This window comes from Salmo trutta, chromosome 20, assembly GCF_901001165.1.
Source record: "Salmo trutta chromosome 20, fSalTru1.1, whole genome shotgun sequence".
NCBI classification, from domain to species: domain Eukaryota; kingdom Metazoa; phylum Chordata; class Actinopteri; order Salmoniformes; family Salmonidae; genus Salmo; species Salmo trutta.
The window spans coordinates 8,136,168-8,164,013 of NC_042976.1; the positions used below are offsets into that span (position 1 = coordinate 8,136,168).

General features: G+C 42.4%; 1 protein-coding gene across 7 annotated transcripts in view; it reads right to left on the bottom strand.

Annotated features, from left to right (window-relative positions):
* Nucleotides 1-26,482, bottom strand: part of LOC115155503 (muscleblind-like protein 2a) — a 51,038-nt gene extending 24,556 nt beyond the window's left edge. For 6 of the 7 annotated variants that reach the window (XM_029702169.1, XM_029702170.1, XM_029702168.1 and 3 more), the window contains exons 1-2: nt 26,288-26,482; nt 16,206-16,997 (exon numbers count right to left, since the gene is read on the bottom strand). In XM_029702169.1, coding sequence (XP_029558029.1) covers nt 16,206-16,379 — 174 coding nt within the window. In that variant the 5' untranslated portion in view covers nt 16,380-16,997; nt 26,288-26,482. Of the gene's footprint in view, nt 1-16,205; nt 16,998-24,978; nt 25,418-26,287 lie in introns of those variants that run through there. The other variant, XM_029702165.1, reaches the window with a different exon arrangement.
* Nucleotides 26,483-27,846: the final 1,364 nt, after the last annotated feature.

Consider the following 27,846-nt stretch of genomic DNA (forward strand, 5'->3'; position numbering starts at 1 on the left):
AAGATTGAACTCTTTGGCCTGAATGCCAAGCGTCATGTCTGGAGGAAACTTGGCACCATCCCTATGGTGAAGCATGGTGGTGGCTGCATCATGCTGTGGGGATGTTCTTCAGTGGTAAGGACTGGGAGACTAGTAAGGATCGAGTCAAAGATGAACATAGCAAAGTACAGAGAAATCCCGCTCCAGAACGCTCAGGACCTCAGACTGGGGTGAAGGTTCACCTTCCAACAGGACAACCCTAAGCACACAGCGAAGACAACGCAGGAGTGGCTTCGGGACAAGTCTCGGACTTGAACCCAATCAAACATCTCTGGAGAGACCTGAAAATAGCTGTGCAACCCCCTCCAACCTGACAGAGCTTGAGAGGATCTGCAGAGAGGATTGTGAAAAACTCCCCAAATACAGGTGTGCCAAGCTTGTAGATTCATACTCAAGATGACTAGAGGCTGTAATCACTTCCAAAAGGTGCTTCAACATAGTACTGAGTAAAGGGTCTGAAAAATTATGTAAATTTATTATTATTATTTTTTTTTACACATTTGCAAAAATGTATAAAAACCTGGTTTTGCCTTTTCATTGTGGGGTATTGTGTGGAGATTGAGGATTATTTTGGGGGGGAATAAGGGTGTAACTTAACAAAATGCGGAAAAAGTCAAGGATTCTGAATACACTATGTTAATGAGATTTAATTCTCAATAATTTAGCAAACATTTCTAAAAACATGTTTTCACTTTGTCATTATGGGGTATTGTGAGAAAATGTTTTATATTTAATCAATTTTGAATTCAGGCCATAACACAACAAAATGTGGAATAAGGGGTCAAGGAGTACGAATACTTTCTGAAGGCACTTTATGTTGAGTCCTGACACACACAGATGGGGCATTCCCGTTCCGTTGTTGCCTCTTCAGGAAGCTGGTATATTTTTGGTCAATTGCATATTACTGTTTGAATAAATCATGATTATAAAAAAAAAAGCAAATTGTGAAACAAGTGTCCAGGTACAGTTGAAGTCGGAAGTTTACATACACGTAGGTTGGAGTCATTAAAACTCATTTTTCAACAACTATAGTTTTGGCAAGTCGGATAAGACATCTACTTTTTCCAACAGTTGTTTACAGACAGATTATTTCACTTATAATTCACTGTATCACAATTACAGTGGGTCAGAAGTTTACATACACTAAGTTGACTGTGCCTTTAAACAGCTTGGAAAATTCCAGAAAATGATTTCTTGGCTTTAGAAGCTTCTGATAGGCTAATTGACATCATTTGAGTCAATTGGAGGTGTACCTGTGGATGTATTTCAAGGCCTACCTTCAAACTCAGTGCCTCTTTGCTTGACATCATTGGGAAAATCAAAAGAAATCAGCCAAGACCTCAGAAAAAAAACTGTAGACCTCCACAAGTCTGGTTCATCCTTGGGAGCAATTTCCAAATGCCTGAAGGTACCACGTTCATCTGTACAAACAATAGTAAGCAAGTATAAACACCATGGGACCACACAGCCGTCAAACCGCTCAGGAAGGAGACGTGTTCTGTCTCCTAGAGATGAACGTACTTTGGCGCGAAAAGTGCAAATCAATCCCAAAACAACAGCAAAGGACCTTGTGAAGATGCTGGAGGACACGGGTACAAAAGTATCCATATCCACAGTAAAACAAGTCCTATATCGACATAACCTGAAAGTCCACTCAGCAAAGAAGAAGCCACTGCTCCAGAGCTGCAAAGAAAAAGCCATATCTCAAACTGGTCAATAAAAATCCTATTCTCACTATACACCAAGTCACTTGGCTCTGTCATATCCTCACATGGTCTCTCCTATCATTGCTATGCAGACGACACACAATTCATCTTCTCCTTTCCCCCTTCTGATAACCAGGTGGCGAATCGCATCTCTGCATGTCTGGCAGACATATCAGTGTGGATGACGGATCACCACCTCAAGCTGAACCTCGGCAAGACGGAGCTGCTCTTCCTCCCGGGGAAGGACTGCCCGTTCCATGATCTCACCATCACGGTTGACAACTCCCTTGTGTCCTCCTCCCAGAGTGCTAAGAACCTTGGCGTGACCCTGGACAACACCCTGTCGTTCTCCACTAACATCAAGGCGGTGACCCGATCCTGTAGGTTGATGCTCTATAACATTCGCAGAGTACGACCCTGCCTCACACAGGAAGCGGCGCAGGTCCTAGTCCAGGCACTTGTCATCTCCCGTCTGGATTACTGCAACTCGCTGTTGGCTGGGCTCCCTGCCTGTGCCATTAAACCCCTACAACTCATCCAGAACGCCGCAGCCCGTCTGGTGTTCAACCTTCCCAAGTTCTCTCACGTCACCCCGCTCCTCCGCTCTCTCCACTGGCTTCCAGTTGAAGCTCGCATACGCTACAAGTCCATGGTGCTTGCCTACGGAGCTGTGAGGGGAACGGCACCTCCGTACCTTCAGGCTCTGATCAGGCCCTACACCCAAACAAGGGCACTGCGTTCATCCACCTCTGGCCTGCTCGCCTCCCTACCTCTGAGGAAGCACAGTTCCCGCTCAGCCCAGTCAAAACTGTTCGCTGCTCTGGCACCCCAATGGTGGAACAAGCTCCCTCACGACGCCAGGACAGCGGAGTCAATCACCACCTTCCGGAGACACCTGAAACCCCACCTCTTTAAGGAATACCTGGGATAGGATAAAGTAATCCTTCTAACCCCCCCCTAAAAGATTTAGATGCACTATTGTAAAGTGGTTGTTCCACTGGATATCATAAGGTGAATGCACCAATTTGTAAGTCGCTCTGGATAAGAGCGTCTGCTAAATGACTTAAATGTAAATGTAAAAATAAAAGATCAAGATGGGCAAAATAACACAGACACTAGACAGAGGAACTCTGCCTTGAAGGCCAGCATCCCGGAGTCGCCTCTTCACTGTTGACGTTGAGACTGGTGTTTTGCGGGTATTATTTAATGAAGCTGCCAGTTGAGTACTTGTGAGGCGTCAGTGTCTAGTTTGAGAAACACTAATGTACTTGTCCTCTTGCTCAGTTGTGCACCGGGGCCTCCCACTCCTCTTTCTATTCTGGTTAGAGCCAGTTTGCGCTGTTCTGTGAAGGGAGTAGTACACAGTGTTCGAGATCTTTCGTTTCTTGGCAATTTCTCGCATGGAATAGCCTTCATTTCTCAGGACAAGAATAGACTGACGAGTTTCAGAAGTGCTTTGTTTCTGGCCATTTTGAGCCTGTAATGCTGATGCTCCAGATACTCAACTAATCTAAAGGCCTGTTTTATTGCTTCTTTAAATCAGAACAACACTTTTCAGCTGTGCTAACATAATTGCAACAGGGTTTGCTAATGATCAATTAGCCTTCTTAAATGATAAACTTGGATTTGCCTACACAACGTGCCATTGGAACACAGGAGTGATGGTTGCTGAGAAATGGGCCTTTGTATGCCTATGTAGATATTCCACTTTAAAAAATCTGGCATTTCCAGCTACAATAGTCATTTATATTAACAATGTCTAAAACTGTATTTCTGATCAATTTGATGTTATTTTAACGGACAATTTTTATTTTTTTGCTTTTCTTTCAATAACAATGACATTTCTAAGTGTCCCCAAACTTTTGAACGGTAGTGTACATCTCGTTTGACCAGCGTTGTGTCAGGTCATTCCGGTTCACACTGACCGTGGTGTGCAGAACTTTTTCCAACTGATCTGTCTATAGCGCCTGCTAAATTCAGGGCATCAATGTTGTTGCGAAAAGAAGCAAAACTTTTGTAGTTCTCGATGGCTAAAGTTATATCTTTCAAAACAGCTGCGGTAAAAAGGACTATCAACATATATTGAGCAGCTGACATTATAGACAGAAGCACGCTACATGGCAGACCAATCCAAACTCATCTCCCGGCATGTCCAGCCCATCCATTATGTCAGCCAATCATGGCTAGTGGGAAGGTTCCCACTAGCCATGATTGAAGGCTCTTAATTTAACCATTTTATTTGTATTTACAGATGGAATACAAGTTTGTTATTAAGGCACATGAAAGTTCACATGAAACGTATTTTGCTATAAAAAATAAAGCCATTCAAATGCCTCTCCTGTGAAGTAGTGACATGCGACATATGCCTAGCTTCCTGAAACGGGTCACATATTGACATGAATATACACTGAGTGTACAAAACATTAAGGACACCTTCCTAATATTGAGTTGTACCCCTCCCTTTTACCCTCATAACAGACTCAATTTGTTGGGGCATGGAATCTACAAGGTGACAAGTGTCCAACAGGGATGCTGGCCCATGTTGACTCCAATGCTTCCCACAGATGTGGTAAGTTGGCTGGGTGTCCTTTGGGTGGTGGACCATTCTTGACACACACCGGAAACTGTTGAGCATGAAAAACCTAGCGTGAAAAAGTCACACCAATAAGGGATCATAGCATTCACTTGGTCAGTCTGTGTCATGGAAAGAGCAGGTGTTCTTAATGTTTTGTACACTCAGTGTACATTATTCAAGTTATGATGAAATGTCAAATCAATATGCAGTGCTTAGGCCAGGAGTGGATAAATAACCAATGATAATGACGTTAGCAGCATGAAAGGTCTCTGGAAGACACAAGCAAAACGTGAGGATACAGTACTAGCCTATAGATTTATGTAAATTGAGTGAGCATAAAACAGGTATAGATGAGGTACTGTAAATGTCTGGGGTCATTCTGGGTTTGAAGCCATTATTTTAATACGATAGTATTTTCATCTGTACAATGCATGGCCTTTCAGCTCTTCTGCTGACATATTTACTGGTCCTCAACACATTAAAAGGGAGCGCACAGTCTTATGGGGGCACGGGGCAGTCTTATGGGGGCACGGGGCAGTCTTATGGGGGACCGGCGCGGGATTATGGGGGACCGGCGCGGGATTATGGGGACTTGGCAGTCTCAGCTGCTGTAAAAACAGTGCCGGAAATAAGGGATCAAAAATAATGACCCTGGGTGACGCACAGGCGCCTCAATTTGCTTTAGCCTACTTCTGAAAAGAAGGTGAAGCGGGTGCTGACTGCTGAGAGGAAAGGGGTGAATTAGGGGTGACGTAGTTACCCCCCCCTCATCATAAAAATGCTCTAATGTACTGTAGATCTGCTCTCTCGGTCCCGTGTGGCTCAGTTGGTAGAGCATGGTGTTTGCAACGCCAGGGTTGTGGGTTCGATTCCCACGGGGGACCAGTACGGAGAAGAAAAAAAAATGTATGAAATGTATGCATTCACTACTGTAAGTCGCTCTGGATAAGAGCGTCTGCTAAATGACTAAAATGTAAATGTAAAATCTCTAAAGTAGTCCTTCTCTCAGTCTGTCACAGATTTGTTCCTAGTGTGAAATGTTAAGCATTGGTGGAGTTCCCTTCCGTTTCACAAGTGGACTCTGTTCACCCCTCTGGTGTCCTTGGCTAGTCCTCAGTGCACTGCTGTTCTAGAATAATGCACAAGGATTTGCTGAGGTAGAACAAACGTTAAAAATCTTGTATTGACAGAACAGGATTTAGGCTACACTGGCTTTTAATCATTTATTTCTAATCTCAGAATGATACATTATGTTTCATCCATCTAATGTCAAAGAAAGTCACCTTTTAATATTGGGCAGATGTTCAGTGATCAATTTATACATTGATTATCAATTTGTCATATCACACATTGTCTCAGATTACACAGAATGAAGCGAATAGCTGACTTCAACAATTGCTAGGCTATTTGGAGGAGATATAACTCAGAGTAACAAGAGAAGGTTTTATTTTTCCCTTGGCGTAAACCCTCCACATCTAAAAACAGGCTTCACAATATATGATCTACCAGGCGCTGAAAGTACAAGCTCATGAAACACAAGAGCCATTTTTGTGATGTACTGTATCTGGTGGCAGCTCTGTACATAATTTTCGCTAGCACGGCAGCAGACAAATGAGACTAATCTCAGTATAACAGCGTGTTGTGCTATACTGCGCTGGCCACCCCACCCACACACTGAATGTTAAACACCATGCAATAAACAAGACAGCCCGAAAAGCTGAAGGAGCAGCCTGAGCACAAAATACACAATTCATATTTGCTCTTCAGTCCTGTTTGGGATGCAGGTTAATGGGGATTAAAAGTGATTCTGAGCAGAGACATGTAATAAGACTTTCAGCTTTAGTCCCATGCCCAGCGCAGAATAAAAATTGGCGTAGCTCACCACATTCCAGCAAAAGAATAGTCAGTCATTCTGGTGTCAGCCTAGTTTAAACCACCTAAAGTCTTCTAATCTCATTTCCCCCCAAATGTGTCAGGAGGAAATTAGGCCTAGATTCAGTTCACACTTCACAGCTAGCTAAATTGACAGCCATTCAAGAGGCATGGAATGGATGTTCCATTTAATATTCCGGCTGCTACTTTCAATATAGCTGTTAGCACAATGATACAGTTTTAGCTTAGGCTACATCCTGTTGTGTTGGGAGGTAACTGTAGTGACCTACACAGTAGTTGAGGAAAGTGTGTCCTACATTTTTTAATTTTCAGAGTGCTATAGTTAAGCAATAAGGCCCGAGGGGGTGTGGTATATGGCTAATATACGACGGCTAAGGGCTGTTCTTACGCCCAACGCAACGCGGAGTGCCTGGACACAGCCCTTAGCCATGGTATATTGGCCATATACCAAAAACCCCCGAGGTGCCTTATTGCTATTATAAACTTGTTACCAACATAATTACAGCAGTAAAAATAAATGTTTATACCACGGCTGTCAGCCAATCAGCGTTAAGGGCTGGAACCACCCAGTTTATAGCTAGTAATAACACATGTACAACCTAATAGGCTTGCGTAGGCTGTAAAACCTAAAGGCTAAGCTAACTTGTAGGCTAAGCTAACCTAGACAAGGCAAAACGACTTAAGCAGCCATCCAACTGAATTAAATGTTTACTACTCAATGCTTTTGCATCAACTGGTGCAACTAGTTTCACAATAAGCTCATAATCATACAATATATGACCCAAATTGCTACAGACCTATATCCATCCTACCCTGCCTTTCTAAGGTCTTCGAAAGCCAAGTCAACAAACAGATTACCGACCATTTCGAATCCCACCGCACCCTCTCCGCTATGCAATCTGGTTTCAGAGCTGGTCATGGGTGCACCTAAGCCACGCTCAAGGTCCTAAACGACATCGTAACCGCCATCGATAAGAAACAATACTGTGTTGCCGTATTCATTGACCTGGCCAAAGCTTTTGACTCTGTTAATCACCACACCCTCATCGGCAGACTCAGTAGCCTTGGTTTCTCAAACGATTGCGTCGCCTGGTTCACCAACTACTTCTCTGATAGAGTTCAGTGTGTCAAATCGGAGGGCCTGCTGTCCGGACCTCTGGCAGTCTATGGGGGTACCACAGGGTTCAATTCTTGGGCCAACTCTTTTCTCTGTATACATCAATGATGTCGCTCTTGCTGCTGGTGAATCTCTGATCCACCTCTACGCAGACGACACCATTCTGTATACTTCTGGCCCTTCTTTGGACACTGTTAACAACCCTCCAGACGAGCTTCAATGCCATACAACTCTCCTTCCGTGGTCTCCAACTGCTCCTAAATACAAGTAAAACTAAATGCATGCTCTTCAACCGATCGCTGCCTGCACCTGCCCGCCTGCCCAGCATCACTACTCTGGACGGTTCTGACTTAGAATATGTGGACAACTACAAATACCTAGGTGTCTGGTTAGACTGTAAACTCACCTTCCAGACTCACATCAAACATCTCCAATCCAAAGTTAAATCTAGAATTGGCTTCCTATTTCACAACAAAGCATCCTTCACTCATGCTGCCAAACATACCCTCGTAAAACTGACCATCCTACCAATCCTCGACTTCGGCGATGTCATTTACAAAATAGCCTCCAATACCCTACTCAACAAGCTGGATGCAGTCTATCACAGTGCCATCCATTTTGTCACCAAAGCCCCATATACTACCCACCACTGCGACCTGTACGCTCTCGTTGGCTGGCCTTCGCTTCATAATCGTCGCCAAACACATTGGCTCCAGGTCATCTACAAGACCCTTCTAGGTAAAGTCCCCCTTATCTCTGCTTACTGGTCACCATAGCAGCACCCACCTGTAGCACGCGCTCCAGCAGGTATCTCTCTGGTCACCCCTAAAGCCAACTCCTCCTTTGGTCGTCTCTCCTTCCAGTTCTCTGCTGCCAATGACTGGAACGAACTACAAAAATCTCTGAAACTGGAAACACTTATCTCCCTCACTAGCTTTAAGCACCAGTTATCAGAGCAGCTCCCAGATCACTGCACCTGTACATAGCCCATCTATAATTTAGCCCAAACTACTACCTCTTCCCCTACTGTATTTATTTATTTTATTTATTATTTTGCTCCTTTGCACCATATTATTTATATTTTAACTTTGAACTTTCTTCAAATTATAATTCTACTATTCCAGTGTTTTACTTGCTATACTTTATTTACTTTGCCACCATGGCCTTTTTTTGCCTTTACCTCCCTTTACCTCCCTTATCTCACATCATTTGCTCACATTGTATATAGTCTTATTTTTGTCTACTGTATCATTGATTGTATGTTGTTTTACTCCATGTGTAACTCTGTGTTTTTGTATGTTGTCGAACTGCTTTGCTTTCTTGGCCAGGTCGCAATTGTAAATGAGAACTTGTTCTCAATTTGCCTACCTGGTTAAATAAAGGTGAAAAAAAAAAAATATATATATATATATATATATATATATATATATATATATATATATATATATATACACACACACAAGTATGTGGACAAGTTGTAGAAACATCTCAAGGCTGATCAATGGAAACAGGATGCACCTGAGCTCAATTTCGAGTCTCATAGCAAAGGGTCTGAATACTTACAGTACCGGTCAAAAGTTTGAAAACACCTACTCATTCAAGGTTTTTTCTTTAGTAGTACTATTTTCTAAATTGTAGAATAATAGTGAAGACATCGAAACTATGAAATAACACATATGGAATCATGTAGTAACCAAAAAAGTGTTAAACAAATCCAAATATATTTTAGACTCTTCAAAATAGCCGCCACCCTTTGCCTTGATGACAGCTTTGCACACTCTTGGCATTATTTACATTTACATTTTAGTCATTTAGCAGATGCTCTTATCCAGAGCGACTTACAGTAGTGAATACATACATTTCATGCATTTTTTTTTCTTTTTGTACTGGCCCCCCGTGGGAATCGAACCCACAACCCAGGCGTTGCACACACCATGCTCTACCAACTGAGCCACATGGTGGCTATTTTGAAGAATCTCATAAAATATATTATGATTTGTTCAACACTTTTTTTGGTTACTGCATGATTCAATATGTGTTATTTCCTAGTTTTGACATCTTCACTATTATTCTACAAGAAAAACCCTTGAATGAGTAGGTGTGTCAACTTTTGACTGGTGCTGTACATTTTTTTTATAAATTTGCAAACACTTCTAAAAACCTGTTTTTGCATTGTCATTTTGGGGTATTGTGTGTAGACTGACGAGGAAAAATAATTAAATAAATTTTAGAATAAGGCTGTAACCTAACAAAATGTGAAAATATTCAGACCCCTTCTCTTTTTCCACATTTTGTTACAGCCTTATTTTAAAATTGAGTAAAATATTTTTTCCTCATCAATCTAGACACAATACCCCATAATGACAAAGCAAAAACTGGTTTTTAGACATTTTAACAAATATATAAAACTGAAATCACATTCAGACCCTTTACTCAGTACTTTGAAGCACTTTTGCAGTGATTAGAGCCTCGAGTTCTTGGGTATGACACTACAAGCTTGCCACACCTGTATCGCCCAATCTGCAGATCCTCTCAAGCTCTGTCTGGTTGGATGGGGAGTGTTGCTGCACAGCTATTTTCAGGTCTCTACAGAGAAGTGTGATGGGGTTCTAGTCCGGGCTCTGGCTAGGCCACTCAAGGACATTCAAAGACTTGTCCCGAAGCCACTCCTGCGTTGTCTTGGCTTTGTGCTTAGGGTCGTTGTCCTGTTGGAAAGTGAAGTCTGAGGTCCTGAGCGCTCTGGAGCATGTTTTCATCAAGGATCTCTCTGTTCTTTGCTCTGCTCATCTTTGCCTCAATCCTGACTAGTCTCCCAGTCCCTGCTGCTGAAAAACATCCCCACAGCATGATGCTGCCACCACCATGCTTCACCATAGGGATGGTGCCAGGTTTCCTCTATCTGTGACACTTGACATTCAGGCCAAAGAGTACAATCTTGGTTTCATTAGATCATAGAATCTTGTTTCTCATGGTCAGGGTCTTTACGTGCCTTTTGACAAACTCCAAGTGGGCTGTCATGTGCCTTTTACTGAGGAGTGGCTTCCATCTGGCCACTCTACCATAAAGACCTGATTGGCAGGGTGCTGCAGAGATGGTGTTTCTCCTGGAAGATTATCCCATCTCCACATGGGAACTCTGGAGCTCTGTCAGAGTGACCATCTGGTTCTTGGTCACCTCCCTGACCAAGGCCCTTCTCCCCCGATTGCTCAGTTTGGCAGGGCGGCCAGCTCTAGGAAAAGTCTTGGCGGTTCCAAACTTCTTCCATTTAAGAATGATGGAGGCCACTGTGTTCTTGGGGACCTTCAATGCTGCATCATTTTTTTTGGTACCCTTCCCAAGATCTGTGCCTCGACACAATCCTGTTTCGAAGCTCTACAGACAATTCCTTCGACCTCATGGTTTGGTTTTTGCTCTGACATGCACTGTCAACTGTGGGACCTTATTTAGACGGGTGTAACGGCTGTCGTAGTGAATGGACCAAGGCGCAGCGGGTTGAGTGCTCATCTTTTAACTTTTATTGAACACTAAACAAAAACAAGAAACCGAACGACAGCTAGACAGTTTTGCAGGCTACACACACAGCAATGCAAAATCAACTTCCCACAAAAGACAGGTAGAAAAAGGGCTACCTAAGTATGGCTCCCAATCAGCGACAACGATGTACAGCTGTCCTTGATTGAGAGCCATACCAGGCCAACACAAAGAAATACACAACAGAATGGAACATAGAAATAGAAAATATAGAACATACCCCGAAACACAAAAAACACACTCCTGCCACATCCTGACCAAACTACAATACCAAAATGGCCCCTTTACTGGTCAGGATGTGACAACGGGTGTGTGCCTTTTCAAATCACATCCAATCAATTGAATTTACAAAAGGTGGACACCAATCAAGTTTCAGAAACATCTCAAGGATGATAAATGGAAACAGGATGCAACAGAGCTCAATTTCGTGTCTAATAGCAAAGGGTCTGAATACTTATGTAAATAAGGTATCTCTTTTTATTTTTTATAAATTAGCCAACATTTAAAAAAAACGGTTTTCCCCCTACTACAATTCCAGGGGGTTGCCTGCCTCTTATCTGAGGCATGAGCAGCCATGCCTTTCTCACCTGCTGATTTCCTCCCCAGAAACAGGGTTGGGCATCAAGCCTTGTTCCTCCCACTGCTCACAGCCTAACCCAACACTGCTGTGCTGGCTGGCTGGCTGGGGGCTGGCTGCTAGCTCCAGGCATATGCAGCACTTTTCCCTTCTCTGCTCGGTCTTCAGAGGCTTCCTCCGACCCAGCTTCAGCACAGTCTCCTGGGACCAGCCCACAGGAAACAGCTCCTCTCAGTCAGATCATGACTGATAGCCAGCCAGCCAGCCGCCAGCCAGCCAGCCAGCCAGCCCCCAGCCAGCACAGCAGTGTTGGGTTAGGCTATGAGCAGTGGGAAAAACAAGGCCTGATTCCCAACCCGGTTTCTGGGGAGGAAATCATCAGGTCAGAAAGGCATGGCTTCTCAACATGTTGATTCCGATAAGAGGCAGGCAACCCCCTGGAATTGCTATGAGACTCGAAATTGAGCTCAGGTGCATCCTGTTTCCATTGATCATCCTTCAGATGTTTCTACAACTGGACTGGAGTCCACCTGTGGTACATTCAATTGATTGGACATGATTTGGAAAGCCACACATCTGTCTATATAAGGTCCCACAGTTGGCAATGCATGTCAGAGCAAAAACCAAGCCATGAGGTCAAAGGAATGTGTTATACCCCCAATACATGCCAACTAACCTCTGACCATTAAAATAACATGGGAGGTTCTCATTTTTGGGGTGTATGATATTTGTGCATCTGTAACTTCCTCACTCTTAATTATTCACGATTTATTCAGGACTATCTGTAATCATGGTAGCATCCACATTAATGTAGAAGAGTTTAGAAACAGTTTATATTATTTTTTACAATAAAAGTTACTCAAATTCTACAATACATTATTTACCATCTATTTCTATTGGGCACAATAATCTGAAACAACCAAAACAAACAGCAAATCCAATACGTATTTTTAATGGAAAAACGCTTCCAATGTAAACTTAAACCAGATATAAACTATGTAGAAAAGGACCTATGTAAAAAATATATATATATAATCTTTGAGAACTAACTATCACCTAAATAAGTCAGACAGTCGGGGACAATTGGAAATGCCAAAAACAATGAAATTAGTAGGGCTGTGACAATACCATTGTCGCAATATTTTTTTCCATGCCAAAAATAAAAACATGAAGCTGACCATACTCTTTTGTCCTTTAAAAACCTGCTGTATGTAAAATATTGTTTGCTATAAGCTTGGGAAATAAATAAATGTTGACTCAGGATGACAATATAATGATGTTTGTTTCCAACATCAGGGCTGTTTTCCTAAACTTAAATCCACTTTGTGTTTTGTTTTCTTTCCACGATATGAGCGAGTATCGCGATACTGATATCCTCCAGTATTGATTTTGATATTATGTTTGCGCAAAATAACACAGCATTGCCATGGCAAAATGCATAGAACTACAGGAAATTTGCTTTAAAACGGCAAAAAAAATTCTCAGCTCCATTAAAGAATATGTAGAATCACAGGAAATGTCTTTAAAACAGCAACATTTTCTCCAAATTCCATGCCCCCTTGCCGCGCCCCTGCCACGCCCACTGCATTCGCCCCTTTTTGAACGAGAAAAAACCCTGGTAGTTACTGTCATGCATGGATTTCTGCTGTGATGGTGGAATCCCATGCAGTTAAGCATGTTAGGGGAAGAGTCAGGACGAGAACAGCCTTGTAACAACCATAAGAGGAGATGCTTCCTTACCAGTTGTTCAGAGTTAGGCCTAAGCTCCAGTCAGCATTTATTAAAATGGTTCACCTCCAAAATAATTTATCAGATTACTTTTGCTATGGGAGGTTGATAAGGGAGTAAGCCTATCATCAAATTTACAAGCTGAACACACACTGGTTTTTCTTATGATATTACATCCAAACTGTCAACGTGGGCCAACATGGCTTGCCTATCATTCAGTTTACTGAAGCACACAACTCAAGCGACAGGTAGCGGTTAGACCATTGGGCAAGTAACAAAAAGGTCACTAGATCGAATCCCGAGCTGACAAGGTGAAAAATCTGTTCATGTGCCCTTGAGCAAAGCACTTAGCCCTAATTGCTCCAGAGTTGCCGTTAATAATGGAAGACCCTGGCCATGACACCGCTCTACAAGGATCTCTCAGGGGGAGCTGGGACATGCAAAAAACACATTACCAAGTTACACATACATGTGTGAAATAGGTCAAATATAAACACAGACCAAATTATTATCATCATCAATATGAATTGTGGGCTAGGCTAAATCACAGTGGAAACCACTGTCAAAGCTGAGCCAATGGAAGTGTCAGGAACAGACTACACTCAAGTTACTCTCTTTAGACAACAGGCTATTCAACAGAATAGTGACATCATCACATGACTGAGGCATTTGTATATTTTCTAGCCAATCTCTTCCCATCCCCCTTCCATCGGCTAACAACAGCTCCTCCTCTCTCACTCTCACTCACTCTCTCACTCACTCACTCACTCTCTCACTCTCTCACTCTCTCACTCTCTCACTCTTAACAGTGCAGATAGTCCTACACGTTTTAGGCTAATATGTATCCCCTAATATCATCAGGGATTGTCGTTCAAGCAAATCAAAATCCTGATTAGGAATCATTAGCCTTTTCAATTGAACCGCAGCAGAAAATCAATTCACCTTAGAAATTAACAAATTATAGGACCCAGAAGTGATGACATTTAGCCTAGTGTCATTCAAATCAGTTCAAGTGTCGTCAAAAAACAACAACTGAATACTCTCTCATTAGAAGAGCAACGGTGACATAACAATTCAGACAATACTGGCTGAATTGAAGCGTGTGGGTGGGTTGAGAAAGAGGATGTTAATCCTGTTTGCTAAAGGCATTAATGTAGCCTTGCTAGCACACCTCAATATTTCCGAATAAACAACAAAAAAGTTAAAGATGCAATATGCAGAAATAGCTGTGCCTTTTCCTGGTTGCTAAAATTCTAAATTGTTTTCCTAATTTCTGTTTATGTGCCAAAACAAGCTGTGTATAAAGTAGAGAATCATTGTACCATCTAAACCACTGAAATACATTTTTATTAAACCAAAACTCTTGTATTTTCAGCTGGTGTACAAAACCAAAAGTAAGACGCTAAAATGGAACTTAAGAACGGGAAGCATAGAAATACAGCACATAGAACATATCTACCACTTCTTAGACTTGCCTTCAATGAGTGACAGATCTACAACACACATTTCTATGTGAATTTGGTCAGATCGTCCGAAAAGTTACATATTGCAGCTTTAAGAAAATTATTTATTTTGGGAACGAGAGTAGTACACTCAATATACTGTCCCCAGTCGTAAAACCTTGTCCACCTACACTTCAAACTCAATTCAGATGCACACAAGTCTCTGTTATGAAGAAACCTGTAAGTTCTGAGTAGACTTCCCCCAAGGTTCTATCACCAGCCTTGTGATGTGATCACTCCAGTCTCAGAGGGCCCAGTAAGTAGGCTGTCACATGATTTGGATGGTAGGTATACAAGAATTGTAGGACAAGCAGCTCAATGCCTACACTGTTCTGGAATGAGCTTGAGCAACAGTGTGACTCTTTATAAGATTAATGGCTGGGCAACTAGTCAGGCCCTAAATTCCCTGCCACCAGTGAAGGCTGCTGAGGGGAGGACGGCTCATAATAAATATCTGGGATGGAGTCAATGGAATGGTATCAAACACATCAAAGACATGGTTTCCATGTGGTTGATGCCACTCCATTGACTCCGTTCAGGACATAATTATGAGCCGTCCTCCCCTCAGCAGCCACCACTGCCCTGCCACCCATAGCAATAAGAAAAAGTGACTTGCAACACTATCTCCGTCTTTTAAACCCTTCAAAAAAGGACCAAAACCTAGAGAGGCATTTTGGAAAATAGGTCCTTTGTAGCAATTCCTGTTGATGGTTGGCTGAGCACCAGCCTTGACCAACAGGGACCAGGCCCTTTGCCCTGGCACACCGTGTTTAAAATGGCCAGTGGAGGTAAGGAGATGATTGAACATCAGAATAATCCAGTGGGCAGCATTGTGTTGCGGTGGTAGTGTGAGCTTCTCTGTGGATTAACCCCAGCAGCAGACAGCCAGGCACATCCACAGATAGCCAGGCTCAGCAGCAGACAGCCAGGCCCATCCGCAGACGGCCTGCGGCTGGGCTTGACTCACAGACAGCCAGGCCCAGCCGCAGACAGCCAGGCCCAGCCGCAGCCAGGCCCAGCCGCAGACAGCCAGCCGCAGACAGCCAGGCCCAGCCAGCCAGGCCCAGCCGCAGACAGCCAGGCCCAGCAGCAAGCACATCCGCAGACAGTCAAGCCCAGCCGCAGGCCCAGCCGTAGACAGCCAGGCCCGGCAGCAGACAGCGAAGCCCAGCCGCAAGCCCATCCGCAGAAAGCCAGGCCCATCCACAGAAAGCCAGGCCCATCCGCCGACAGCCAGGCCCGGCGGCAGACAGCCAGCCCCAGCAGCAGACAGCCAGCCCCAGCAGCGGGTGAAAGGGAGAATGCAGTAATCCCACTGGAAGCCAGCACAAGGCTATAGCCTGCACCCCATGGGGCGTAGTAGTGTGGGACGTCCAAATTTGCTTAGAATCTGTACTGTACTGTTTATTCTGTCTCCATTTCCTTACAGTAAACACTTTAGAATGTAATTATCTGTTTAGGCTCCTACATATCAGTCTCCTGGCATATAAAGCAGAGTCATGAATCTAACAGAAGAATGGTGCATGACATTCCTTACCTTTAACGAGTCGAAGCAGGCAATAACTCTTCCATTTTCAACCTGGCAGCTTGTTGGTGGGTGTGCAAATTTGCATTCCTCATCACTCCGTGAGCAAGTTCCTCTCTGAAACTGCCGACACACTTCCAATGTCAGCCATTTTGTGTCCCTTATTGAAGATATATTGAGAGCCATGTCAAGAGGTTCCAATCGAACGCTGCCAGTCCAATGTATCAGTTGAGTTGACTCTTAACTCAAAAAACGGCCACACATAAAAAAAAGTTCACAACTTTTGTCTCTGTTTGATTAGTGGTTGAAAAGTTCTCAAATCATATGAAGCAACCAGACTGGCCTCACTGCATCAGCCGGGAGGAAGGCTAATCAATCAACGAGCAATCACTCATCAATCAGTTTGCACCAATGGGAGAGCTCTGGAAGGTTTGAGGGCTTGCTCTGTGACACAACTGTGTGTCTATACTCCTCCACTGACAAGGACGCTCTCATTAATGGTATGTCGAGGCAATGGAGCTCCTTGAAAGAATATTAATGAAGACTTGCCTGGTATTGACTTTGGCAACTTCTCACAATTTGTGCTTTGGTAGTTCTCCCCTCCAGTAAATCTTTCCCCTTGGGATACCTTAGCCACTGGAGTCGTTCAGAAATGAATTGGAGGCGGATGAAGATATGCAGCTGAAGTATCCCGTCACTGCTCAGGCCTGGCCTAGAAGGAAGGGTTGGCTTCCCATGCACATTTAGACCAGAGAGCAGGTTGAAGTTGGAGATGTTTTCTGAAAAGCACTTTCTGTTGGTGATCTGGAAGATAGGAAAGAGTTATTTGTTTAAAATACAATTATTGCTCTTATTATACTATAATTATTGCTATACTATAGGCTTACTTTCATGTTATGCTGCTCGAGGCTAAGGCCTCTTTTCAAGTGATGAAACTGAGGCAATCTCAACGCTACAGTTGTGAAAACAGGGTGGGTTACAGCATAGCAGTGTTTACTCTGGAAAAATGTGTAGCAGTGGGGGGGAAAAAAAAGGTTGAAGGGGGGTATGTGAATTTTTAAAGGGACATTATACTCCAAAATGAATCAAAATAAAAGAATGCTGATACCATCTAAAATAGAATGTCCACCTCTAGAAATTAGCCCAATAACACATTGTTAAAATTATTTGTTAAAATTATTATAACATATTGGACCATGCACTGTATTTAGCCTATGCATGGTCCATATTATCAGGTATGCTATTAGCAATAAACATTATCAGCTGTAGCCTAACTGATGCAGCAAAGTACAAATAAATAGGCTGAAGCATGGGGTTGCCTATCTGCATTTACCCTATTGGGCTAATCATTAGCCAGATCCCAAATGTGATATTTTAACTAGTTGTTATCCTATTAATACATTTTATTTGCCCCAAATTTTTCATAAACACAGTTAATATAATGTAGGCCTATCTGTTAGGGTAACACACCCCATGGCCTGTACTTCTCACATAAACCATGTCATGCCACAATTACTCTTGCTCAACTAAAAATATAATCCGTCTCATCACAATTTAAGTCACTCCCCCAAAATTGTTTTGAGGTAGAGTGGCATTGTACCCCCAAGTTACCCTACAATTGACCAGTGTTACATTTGGCCCCTCTCCCCTATGCTCTCACTGCTAATTGCAGAACAGTAACATGCTTAACCATGCTGCTGCTAAAAACTCTGGGTTTAAAATGGCGCAGTTCACGCATATCTAGGAGTTGAGAAATAAATAATGTAGGAATGGTAAGCTGGAAACCCCCTCTTTTTAACAAAGGCCATTAAAACTGCTGTTTTTGCAAGTGCAATAAGTTATGGTATTCATAACTGAAATGCACTACGAGAAGAATATCTCTCTCCCATAGAACACAAGAACAAGCCGACTAGGTAAACAGAAACTATTCTACTATGGGGTCGTCAGATTTTTCTATTAAATTACTTGAGGAAAAGTAAATGTGGACTGTTCTACCATCTTCAATGTGCGCCTCGGCAGGAATATTTTTTCATGTTCAGTTTTTTCTATGCTTGGCGGCAATGATTTTGCCAATTTCCTGCGATTCTCAGAATTTCTTCATGGAGCCGAGATACATTTTTGCAGTTTTAAAGCTCATTTCCAAGGATTCTACATATTCTGCCATTGAACTGAGAGAAAACATTGCAATTTTAAAGATAATTTCCTGCAATTCAATGCATTTTGTGTTCTTTTGCTCAAACTTAACACCAAAAATCAATACTGTATAACTTCCCCTGACTGTCTAGCTTTTATTTTGGTGATTGTTAGTTCTCAAAGATTAATTAATTTAAAATTATATAGGTCCATTATCTTTTCTACATACAGTGCATTCGGAAAGTATTCAGACCCCTTGACTTTTTCAACACTTTGTTACATTACAGCCTTATTCTAAAATTGATTAAATAAAAATCCTCAGTCTACACACAATACCTTATGACAAAGCGAAAAACAGGTTTTTAGACATGTTTGCAAATGCATAAAAAATAAAAGCAGAAATGGCTTACTTTCATAAGTATTCAGACCATTTGCTACGAGAAATTGAGCTCAGCTGTATCCTGTTTCCATTGATGATCCTTGAGATGTTTCTACAACTTGAATGGAGTCCACCTGTGGTAAATTCAATTAATTGGACATGATTTGGAAGGGCACACATATGTCTATATAAGGTCCCATGGTTGACAGTGCATGTCAGAGCAAAAACCAAGCCATGAAGTCGAAAGAATTGTCTGTAGAGCTCTGAGACAGGATTGTGTCGAGGCACTGATCTGGGGAAGGGTACCAAAACATTTCTACAGCATTGAAGGTCCCCAAGAACACATCGGCCTCTTATCATTCTTCAATAGAAAAAGTTTGGAACCACCAAGACTTTTCCTAGAGTTGGCCTCTCCGACCAAACTGAGCAATCGGGAGAAGTGACTTGGTTAGGGAGATGACCAAGAACCAGATGGTCACTCTGACATAGCTCCAGAGTTCCCCTGTGGAGATGGGAGAACCTTCCGGAAGGACAACAATCTCTGCAGAACTCCACCAATCAGGCCTTTATGGTAGAGTGGCCAGACAGAAGCCACTCCTCAGTAAAAAGTAAAAGCCCACTTGGAGTTTGCCTAAAGGACTCTCAGACCATGAGAAACAAGATTCTCTGGTATGATGAAAACAAGACTGAACTCTTTGGCCTGAATGCCAAGAGTCATGTCTGGAGGAAAACTGGCACCATAACTACGGTGAAGCATGGTGGAGGCAGCATCATGCTGTGGGGATGTTTTTCAGCGGCAGGGACTGGGAGACTAGTCAGGATCGAGGGAAAGATGAACGGAGCAAAGTACAGTCGTGGCCAAAAGTTTTGAGAATGACAAATATTAATTTCCACAAAGTTTGCTGCTTCAGTGTCTTTAGATTTTTGTCAGATGTTACTATGGAATACTGCAGTATAATTACAAGCATTTCATACGTGTCAAAGGTCTTTTTCAAGACCTCTGCAATCCGCCCTGGCATGCTGTTAATTATCTTCTGGGCCACATCCTGACTGATGGCAGCCCATTCTTGCATAATCAATGCTTGGAGTATGTCAGAATTTGTGGGTTTTTATTTGTCCACCCGCCTCGAGGATTGACCATAAGTTCTCAATGGGATTAAGGTCTCGGGAATTTCCTGGCCATGGACCCAAAATATTGATGTTTTGTTCCCCGAGCCACTTAGTTATCACTTTTGCATTATGGCAAGGTACTCCATGCTGGAAAAGGCATTGTTCGTCACCAAACTGTTCCTGGATGGTTGGGAGAAGTTGCTCTCGGAGGATGGGTTGGTACCATTCTTTATTCATGGCTGTGTTCTTAGGCAAAATTGTGAGTGAGCCCACTCTCTTGGCTGAGAAGCAATCCCACACATGAATGGTCTCAGGATGCTTTACTGTTGGCATGACACAGGACTGATGGTAGTGCTCACCTTGTCTTCTCCGGACAAGCTTTTTTCCGGAAGCCCCAAACAATCGGAAAGGGGATTCATCAGAGAAAATGACTTTACCCCAGTCCTCAGCAGTCCAATCCCTGTATCTTTTGCAGAATAGCAGTCTATCCCTGATGTTTTTCCTGGAGAGAAGTGGCTTATTTGCTGCCCTACTTGACACCAGGCCATTCTCCAAAAGTCTTTGCCTCACTGTGCGCGCAGATGCACTCACACCTGCCTGCTGCCATTCCTGAGCAAGCTCTGTACTGGTGGTGCCCCGATCCCGCAGCTTAATCAAGTTTAGGAGACGGTCCTGGCGCTTGCTGGACTTTCTTGGGCGCCCTGAATCCTTCACAACAATTGAACCCCTCTGCTTGAAGTTCTTGATGATCCAATAAATGGTTGGTTGATTTAGGTGCAATCTTACTGGCAGCAATATCCTTGCCTGTGAAGCCCTTTTTGTGCAAAGCAATGATGATGGCACGTGTTTCCTTGCAGGTAAAAATGGTTTACAGTGGAAGAACAATGATTCCAAGCACCACCCTCCTTTTGAAGATTCCAGTCTATTATTCGAACTCAATCAGCATGACAGAGTGATCTCCAGCCTTGTCAACACTCACACCTGTGTTAACGAGAGAATCACTGACATGTCAGCTGGTCCTTTTGTGGCAGGGCTGAAATGCAGTGGAAATGTTTTTGGGGGGATTCAGTTAATTTGCATGGCAAAGAGGGACTTTGCAATTAATTGCAATTCATCTGATCACTCTTCATAATATTCTGGAGTATATGCAAATTGCCATCATACAAACTGAGGCAAAAGACTTCGTGAAAATGTATTTGTGTCATTCTCAAAACTTTTGGCCACGACTGTACAGTGAGATCCTTGATGAAAACCTGCTCCAGAGTGCTCAGGACCTCATACTGGGGCAAAGGTTCACCTTCCAACAGGACAACAACCCTAAGCACACAGCCAAGACAACGCAGGAGTGGCTTCGGGACAAGTCTCTGAATGTCCTTGAGTGGCCCAGCCAGAGCCCGGACTTGAACCCGATTGAACATCTCTGGAGAGAGACCTGAAGATAGCTCCCTATCCAACGTGACAGAGTTTGAGAGGATCTGCAGAGAAGAATGGGAGAAACTCCACAAATACAGGTGTGCCAAGCTTGTTACGTCATACCGAAGAAGACTCGAGGCTGTAATCGCTGCCAAGGGTGCTTCAACAAAGTACTGAGTTAAGGGTCTGAATACTTATGTAAATGTGATATTGCAGTTATGTTTTTGTTTTTTATAAATTTATAAACAAATCTAAAAAACAGTTTTTGCCTTGTCATTATGGGGTGTTGTGTGTAGATTGAGGGGAAGAAATGATTGAATCAATTTTTGAATAAGGCTGTAACGTAAGAAAATGTGGAAAAAGTAATGGGGTCTGAATACTTTCCGAACGCACTGTTCATCTGGCTTTAGTCGTTTAGGTTTACACCGAAAGCGTTTTTCCTTCCCGAAAAAAATGTCTTTTTTAAAAAACAACAGTTTTACAATTTGGATCCGCCTAAGGGTTTCCATGGCAGAAAAATCCCTGTCTCTGATATGTTGTTTTGACATTACAAGAGATGTGCATGCGTTTTCTGTGATAAATCCACAGCCCAGGCACCAGCCTCACACACAGCAGCCATCATCTAATCAGAGTGACATATTTGACTGATTAATGCTTCTGACCTTGAATCTGTGTTCAGCCTTTGACTTACGACATTTTCATTCTGTGCACTCCATCTCCAGGCAGCTTTTCTATTCAGACCGACAAGTCCAATAAGATAAATGTATCAATATGCTTGGCGGGAGCCAGAGCAGCTGGGGGTACCCCAGGAGGAGGAGCCCAAAAAGATTAAAGGTCCCCGAGTCTAATAGTCACAGGCAACGATATACATTTTGTTGACATCCTTGAAGGGCAGAAGAGATTAAAATGTTAGCCTCAATGTCAGCATGATATTGCTGATGAGACTATTTTTGGGGAGGCATGGCCAGAGCTACTGAATGCATTTTATTATGCTACGTCATGAACGAAAGGTTGAAGGTAAATAAATTGACACCTAAGCTACTTACAATTGAAGTAAATGATTAAAGTGCCAACAACAATATCCTTCACATTCTAACTGCTGTCGCTGGTGGGGGAAAAAAAGTAGGACACCGGGTCACAGAAAGAAAATGACAATTTAATTAATAGACAGAAATTTATGTAATTGGGGTAATTGTGATATCTGTTTCTTTCTCAAGCAACTTTAAATAGCTTGTAAGGAATAACTGAAGGTAGGCTTGCACATCTCTCGTGAGAGGTATTATTCTATTGTAAACAGCACGTCTTCTGTATTTTCTGTACTGTAGAGAAAGTGTGTGTGGTTTTGCGGTTATTAACAAAACATATCAGGGCAACGGAAATACAGAAATGCAACAGTATCACTGAATAGTTTGACCTTTATTTTAGTGTGGGAGGCTCTGCACTGCAACACTTGTGAATTCAGTTGGAAGGTTGTCAGTGAGAGAGAGAGACACTTATTTTGCTCCTGGCTCATCCTGCTTTGCAGTAGTCCTGGTTCTGTTCAGCTCCTGGTTTTGAGTGTTTATACTTATCCCGGGATGCCCTAAAACACGGGATGCCCTAAAGACAGCTGGATTCCCTAAAGGTAGATGTAAAATGCAAATTAAGGGACAGCCTTAAATAATCCTATGGACCAGAGAATGACACTTAAAAATAGCCTACTTTCCTACAGACTGAGAGACTGATCTCATGAAAAGATTGACTCTAGTTTGATAACATGTGAGAGGTCTTGGCAAATTTCTCATTACATTTATTAATGGAGTCAAATTATCCGCTGTGTATACAAATGAAACTAGGTCTAGGCCTATCTATAGATTGATGGGCTAGTACGGTCAGTGTGAACTCTGGCATCCTGTTATGTCTGTTTGGGATGAGCAACTGGCTCTAGGGCCTAACAGTTACAGAGGTTACTACTGTAAACCATCTAGCTTTCAGCCAGGCACAATGCAGGTAGCTATTTACTGAGTCTGCAGGAGCATGAACTTCATATTATAATAGTCTTAACTACCAACTGAACTGGCGTGACTTGAATTTTCTTAATGTGTAACGATCGTCGTAAGGAGGAGACCAAGGTGCAGCGTGGTAAGTGCTCATGATTACATTTTATTTATACTCAGAACACTAAACAAAATAACAAAGGAAAACGAACGTCACGTTCTGCAGGCTTTCACTGAGCTGTACAAAAACAAGATCCCACAACTGAAGGTGGGAAAAAGGGCTGCCTAAGTATGATTCCCAATCAGAGACAATGATAGACAGCTGCTTCTGATTAGGAACCATACTTGGCCAAACACAAAGAAATATATGACATCACACCCTGACCTAACCAAACAGAGAAAAACGGCTCTCTCAGGTCAGGGCGTGACATATTGTTACTAAGGCTCCAATCACACTGCTGTATGAGACAATCAGCAGTACTTACTGTATCTACAGTAACCAGGGAGACCAAACTAATACAACATTAAATAAACCCTTCCTATAGTGTATGCTGTAATTTCCTTGGCTTGAGATTTATTTTTATTTTTTTAAAGTTTAGCTTCCAAACAGTTTGAAATAGCACTGGTTTTGAGTGAAAATAAAAAGTTGTCATTCAAGCACTGCTGTCAAATAATGGATTTGGAAGTTGCAACATTAATAACTTCCAATAAAAAAAGATCATAGCCTAGCTTCAATAATTATTCTATAGTACAGGAGAACTAGTGATGGGGAAAGAATCGATTCAGCTACATATCGCAAAATCATTTTGGACGATATTATATCAATACTTTGTTTTTTTGTTCTGATAGGCAGTGTTCGCTAGCGCTAGTTGTCTGTAACTGCCCCAAAACTCAGGTATTTTTAAACCAATAGTTTGTTCTCCATCTTATTTTTAAAGTGAGCCAACATGTTTTCAGCACTTTTATTCCCATGACCCATCAAAACTAATTTTCTCATAGTCTCACTTGTCTCTCTGCAGCAGACATATACAGAGCACTGCATTTGGAACAGCAAATTGCAATAAAATGGCAGTATCGAATCGCAATGCATACTGTATAGAATTGCAAGAATCGTGATAATATCGTATCGTGAGGTCCCAGACCTAGAAAAAAAAACTGTACACCAGCCCAACCTACAACTTTGTATTGGGAATGTAGAGTAGAAAAAACCTTTCATGTCCCTATTTGTGACAGTCCTTCTCCAGTTACTTTCCTTGGTGTATTCTGTCTGTGTTTGCATTGATGACAGGTTAACGAACACCTGTTGCCTGAGAGAATCAATCATGCTTATGAGATGTGTTGGCCCTCAGTCCTCCACAACCATGTACATAACACTCCTACAAACCTTGTAAAAACACACACACACACACACACACACACACACACACACACACACACACACACACACACACAGTTAAAGTCAGTCAGACACAGGACAGACAGCCTGGGTAAGTAGTGAAACGCCACAGGAAGTTGCAGAGCAGGCAGGCATAAAGGGAGCACCTTGTTCTTTCCTGGCAGGATGGGAGTGGTACATTCCCCACACTGACCAGCTAAATTTGAAATAAACAACCATTATAAGCAGCAGCAATGTCAAGAGAAGCAGATTCTAACCATCTCTACGAGTGAAGTCCCCTATCTCTCCCTCTCACCGCATGGTATGCAGCATAATGCAGCAAATTCCTTTATGAACTAGTCAGGAAAACAGGAGCAGCCAGGGAAACAATCCTCTCACCTCATGCAGTGTTGGAGCTCTCCAGTCTTTCTAGCCTCCACCACAGTCTGGGTTAGCAGTCCGACTTCTTCTCCTAATTACTTTCTGTCTAAATATAATCACCATGTGTATAGTTGTCATTCCCCTCTCAGTGCTATGTGCTCAGGCCCATGCCTACACAGGGATTTTCTTTCCACGACAGTGCAGTAAAAGACTGTCTGCTTAACTCTCTGGCTAAAACAATTCCAGCCACCCCTTTTCCTGCCTGCCCACCCACCTCCAGGAAGACCCTCCCAGCAGGCTCTGGCCAATAGCATATCAGGAACAGATTTGCTGTGCAAAAAAATGGCTGCAAGGCTCAGACTGACAGCCAGGCTAGCTGCAGACACTGATCTGATGCCAAACCTGTATGCTCTGTTGATAAGCATTATTACCCATGGATGCTGCTGAGGGGAAGATGGCTCATAATAAAGTCTGGAACGGCACAAATGGAATGACATCAAACTCATGGAAACCATATGATTGATGTATTTGATACCATTCCACCGATTCCGATCCAGCCATTACCATGAGCCAGTCCTCCCCAATTAAGGTGCCGCCAACCTTCTGTGATTATCTCATGATCTCTAGACCCAAGTCTTAACATAACTCCTCCTTTGATTTGGAAGCATTATTGTTTACTGTTACATATAAATACATATAATAATTTACTAAACTAAATATTGGATGTGTAATCAAGAACATCTCTAACATAACAGCACTTTCTCCACTAGCTTATTCAATGCTTTCTCATAAGGTGGACAACCAAAAATGTTTACACTGGCAAAAGGTTTTTAACGTAAACGTCTCTCTATTTAAAGTCCCCCCCACCCACTTTGAAGCCGAAAACCAAGAGATGTCATCAAAGTAACTTGTAATGTAAGTTTATAGCTGGCAATAAACAATAAACACCAACAATAAACAATAAGTATCGGTATCTGAAGTCTTGGGAGCTACCGTTACTGTATTCATCATGAGCTAGCAAGGAAAATAGGCTACAAGCTATCTACCAAAGTCAGTGAACGAGCTACCACCACACGTCACAGCTAGCTAGCTGCTGTACAGTAGCTGGAACTTTGATAGCTAGCAAGCGCTAACATGACAAGCAGAATATGCTAGCTTCTGTACTCCAATTTAGCTAGTCTCTTAGGGATAACACTTTATTACTAGGTACTCACTTTTACTAACCTGCAATACATGACACAACACGTCTGGGGGGGACATAGCGAGCTAGCGCGCTAGCAAGACAACATGTCTGACAAGGTTGAAGCTAGCGTTTCTACCTGCTTACCTCATCATCACGTGAAGTAAAGAGGACAAGGTGCTGTTCAATGGTCCACTTTAATTATTGTCGTATTACCTAGCTATAGACACTTTCAGAGAAAAACAACCAGGTGCCTGATTTCTCTTCGTTACTTTGTAGCACAGATTTGACACAAGCAACAAGCATTTGACAGCTCGCTCTACGACTGCCAGTTTGATTTATTTGAAGGGTAACATTCTGGCACAGTATGCCAATGTGCATACTAAAATCTGAAGATTCGTTGGAAATATGAATCTTTTTGAAATGTTAACAGATATGGCACGTTATTTTTTGTCTTTCAAATAACGTCCTTTTAGTCAAACGAAAGTATTAGTGAAATGGAAATGTACCTATCGCCCCACAGCAGCCATAATGGTACATTCCAAGCGAATGTCAGGAGGCTCCAGAAGGGCAAGGGTTTGCTTGTTACCAAGGGAACAGCAATGGAATCGAGAGGAAAATTACAGGGATTTTTTGTTTTTAGTTTATTACAGGTTTTTATTTCAAGGATTTCTGAAAAAAAATCTAGCCAGCATCCATCTCCTTTATTTTTTCTCGGAAGAAAACACTGCATTTTTTTGTTATTCCTCTGTTAATGGTATTATTCACCACTAGATATTGAACTTAAAACAATTGGCCTATGGGATGTTTTAAAAGCTGACCCAAAATGTTGTCATTATAAAATTCATGAAAAAAAAAACAATTCAGTCTGATTAAATCTGAATCTGAGTTGAAATCGTATCCTATGCTTACTGATGCTCTTTTTCAACTGCAGCCTGAGGGAATGAACAGCAAGCATCCTCCTGACCCTGCATTACAATCAAGGTCACCACAAGGTCACCGCAGCAGAATGACCAGGGCAGAATGCTGTGGACAAGAAAGGCTGCACCTTGTTGATTGATGGGATGTTGTCTATAGTATAGTAAGAGGATCGGCAATGATAAAACTTCCATCTATACCTTGCTGAAATCAGGACAGTTTAGATGCATTGAAATAACTAGGCCTAAACCTAAACGTGTTCAGAGAGGATGTGTTAAAGAGTTTCGATCAGGCAAATTGAGTAATGAAATCATCTGCTACAATGGCTATAGGAAGTGTTCAGTATGTATTGTGAACTTGTTAACCTCGGAGAAGTGGTCAATGAAATCTATCAGCCTGGAACTTTACCACTGACATCATGTTTAGGCCCTGTGTGGCCACTCTGTTACACATGCATGCCTGCAGGACACACACCAGCAGTTATACCTAATGTATAAATCGTAACATCGGTCTTGGGGACATCACACTCTAATGATGTACACGGTTAGCAAACCTTTGCATTTATGGAAATCTCTACAAGATAGAACACTGCATAATCCTGTGACATTTTCTCCAAGGACAGTATATCTGAGGAAGATTGTGAGGATTTAGTGTGAATCTTGCTTGTTAAGACATTTACACACAGATGGTCCATTTCTAGTCAGGAAGTCACAGGACGTTCTTGTCATTTATTTAATCTCTTTTGACAGACCGCCTATATTCTGTCACGTAACCATGGAACATGTCTT